Source organism: Limulus polyphemus, unplaced genomic scaffold (genome assembly GCF_000517525.1).
Source record: "Limulus polyphemus unplaced genomic scaffold, Limulus_polyphemus-2.1.2 Scaffold8194, whole genome shotgun sequence".
NCBI lineage: Eukaryota > Metazoa > Arthropoda > Merostomata > Xiphosura > Limulidae > Limulus > Limulus polyphemus.
This window is the reverse complement of record NW_013673804.1, coordinates 899-3,121: the sequence shown is the minus strand read 5'-3', so window position 1 is coordinate 3,121 and position 2,223 is coordinate 899. Positions and strand designations below refer to the sequence as shown.

At 34.3% G+C, this 2,223-nt stretch overlaps 1 protein-coding gene across 2 annotated transcripts in view; it reads left to right on the top strand.

Annotated features, from left to right (window-relative positions):
* LOC106475184 (rho GTPase-activating protein 45-like) overlaps nt 1-1,951 on the top strand; it is a 28,895-nt gene extending 26,944 nt beyond the window's left edge. For both annotated transcript variants that reach the window (XM_022379366.1, XM_022379367.1), the window contains one exon: nt 5-1,951. In XM_022379366.1, the coding sequence (XP_022235074.1) occupies nt 5-383 (379 nt within the window). In that variant the 3' untranslated portion in view covers nt 384-1,951. The remainder of the gene's footprint in view (nt 1-4) is intronic.
* The last annotated feature ends 272 nt before the right edge of the window (nt 1,952-2,223 follow it).

Here is a 2,223-nt window from a genome sequence, read left to right as displayed (position 1 = left end):
ACAGTACACAAGATTTACACACCCAGGAAAGCTCTAAACCGTATATGGAACATTCAATGAGGAAGTTGTCGTGTCCAGAAGAAATGCCATCTATACGTAGTCGCCAGATAAAAAAAGCTTCTCGAACTTCCTCTTCACAGGAAGGTCTTGGTTCCAGAAAACAGGGCACTGACAGCTGTGAAAGTAACACATTTAGATCGGTGACTAAAAGTCAAGTAACTCCATCTTCCCCCGCTTCATCATCTTATACAACGTACTCTACTTCCTCAGTTCGCCACACCCTAAGTTCCATATCTTCTCAGGAAGAAGTATTTCAACAGCCTGAATCAACAACCGGTGTGCAGGATAGACTGTCATCCGATCGTCAACCACGTTTTGTGTGACTCTACATAGGTCTGTTCTTCAAAGTATGGTCACCGTCACGTAACGTTCTTCAGATAAATTGCAGGAATGCATTATTTGAAAATACATAGTGGCGGATGCTAGGTTGGTTGAACCATCGTTTGAAACAAAAAGAATTTATCTTGCTTTCATAATTGATTGATTGTTTCGGAGGTATTTAGTTACTGAAACACAGTGGTAGTCTGGCCGTGTTGTGTTGCTCAATGTCACGCATATGTACATAAAAACCGTAAAATACTTTTCTAGTGTTTATTTATGTCTTAACTATGCAATAGCTTGAAAAAAAAAGAATGTTAAAAAATTTTGTATTATCATTCATCTATACGTGCTCTGCTTTCATTCGTAAAACTAGACAAGTAAACTGCAGGGATCAGTTTACAAGAGACATTGTCTTGTAGACAGTAGGGCTAGTGAATGAATCTCATGCACGTTATGTAGTTGACGTGTCTTCTGTAGAGAATAATCGTACAAAGACTTGTGTATGTCTAAGAACATAATAATCATAATATACTTGCTAATGTATAGAGTTGAAACTTCTTTTAAGGCATCTTGATATTCAGGTGGCAGAGTACCACTTTGTTTATTTCTTGAGGAAATTTTTGATTATTTTCATTCTTGTTCTAGTGTTTCCTGCCTTTTTATGTTGTGTTCAAATTCATATAATTATTTAACAAAGTAGAGTGTTCACAGTTCAGTAATTTAATTATATTAAATAGATGCACGTTACCTTGGTATCTGCATGTACTGACAATTAGTTGTTTTGATACAAGAAGATATTGTTGGGTTTCACATGTTTACTAATCCTATTGTTAAAACTGTATGCATTGTTGGTATTTCCATGTCTACCTGGTAGCTAAAAGACAGTTCCAGACATCAAGTATGATTAATATAACTAGTAGATCACATTAGAAACAAACGATGAGGTCCTCGTGTTGAAAGTCCTAATATATATATATAATGTGGGAACTGAAAGAAGTGTAATGTAATTTTTGAAATGGATCTGGCATGATATCGAAAAGCTGTATCGTTAAAAATGAATAAACACCTTTGTATTAATCTTATTTTATTTTTAAAATTCTAAAAATAAAGTGATATCTTGCACTGCAGTAAATGATTTAATGACAGAAGAAAGTATTCAGAAAAATAGAGGAGGGTTGCAAAGTTACTGCTAGTAACATAAATATATAACAAGCTAAAATATATACACGTATGCTAGTGACGTTCCTTGTGAACATTAAACCCTGTGTATGAAGAATGATGAATGTTTTTGTTAACATCACTATTACTAACAATGTCTGTCATTCAGCTGAGTTAGTAAAATTTGTATTTTGTAAGTAACCCACCTCCTACTAGTCAGACTGGACTTTCAAGAGTAATTAGGTGTAACACTGAGATGATAATTCCTGTTTACTTACAGTCCAGTCCACCATGTGTTTTCATTAACTTTCTTTGTACAGAACCTAGTAGGATTAGTAAAGCTACCACTGTTGTCAAAAGACTGTAAATCTTATGATTCGATGCTAGAGGCGAATAAATTTGTGGAAATATATGAAACCTGGATGTTTCTTACATAAAATCAAACATGGTAAAGATATTTTCAAATCACTTACTAAAATGTGTAAGAATTGGAACTTTATCGTAGCCTAATCTACTTCACTGCCTGGATTTAGTCTCATTTCTGTTCAACGATTTCTACCACGAGTTACAGGATAATGTCCTACTAGCTAATTGTTATGTTTAGTCTCATTTCTGTTGAACAATTTCTACCATGAGTTACAGGATAATGTCCTACTAGCTAATTGTTGTGTTTAGTCTCATTTC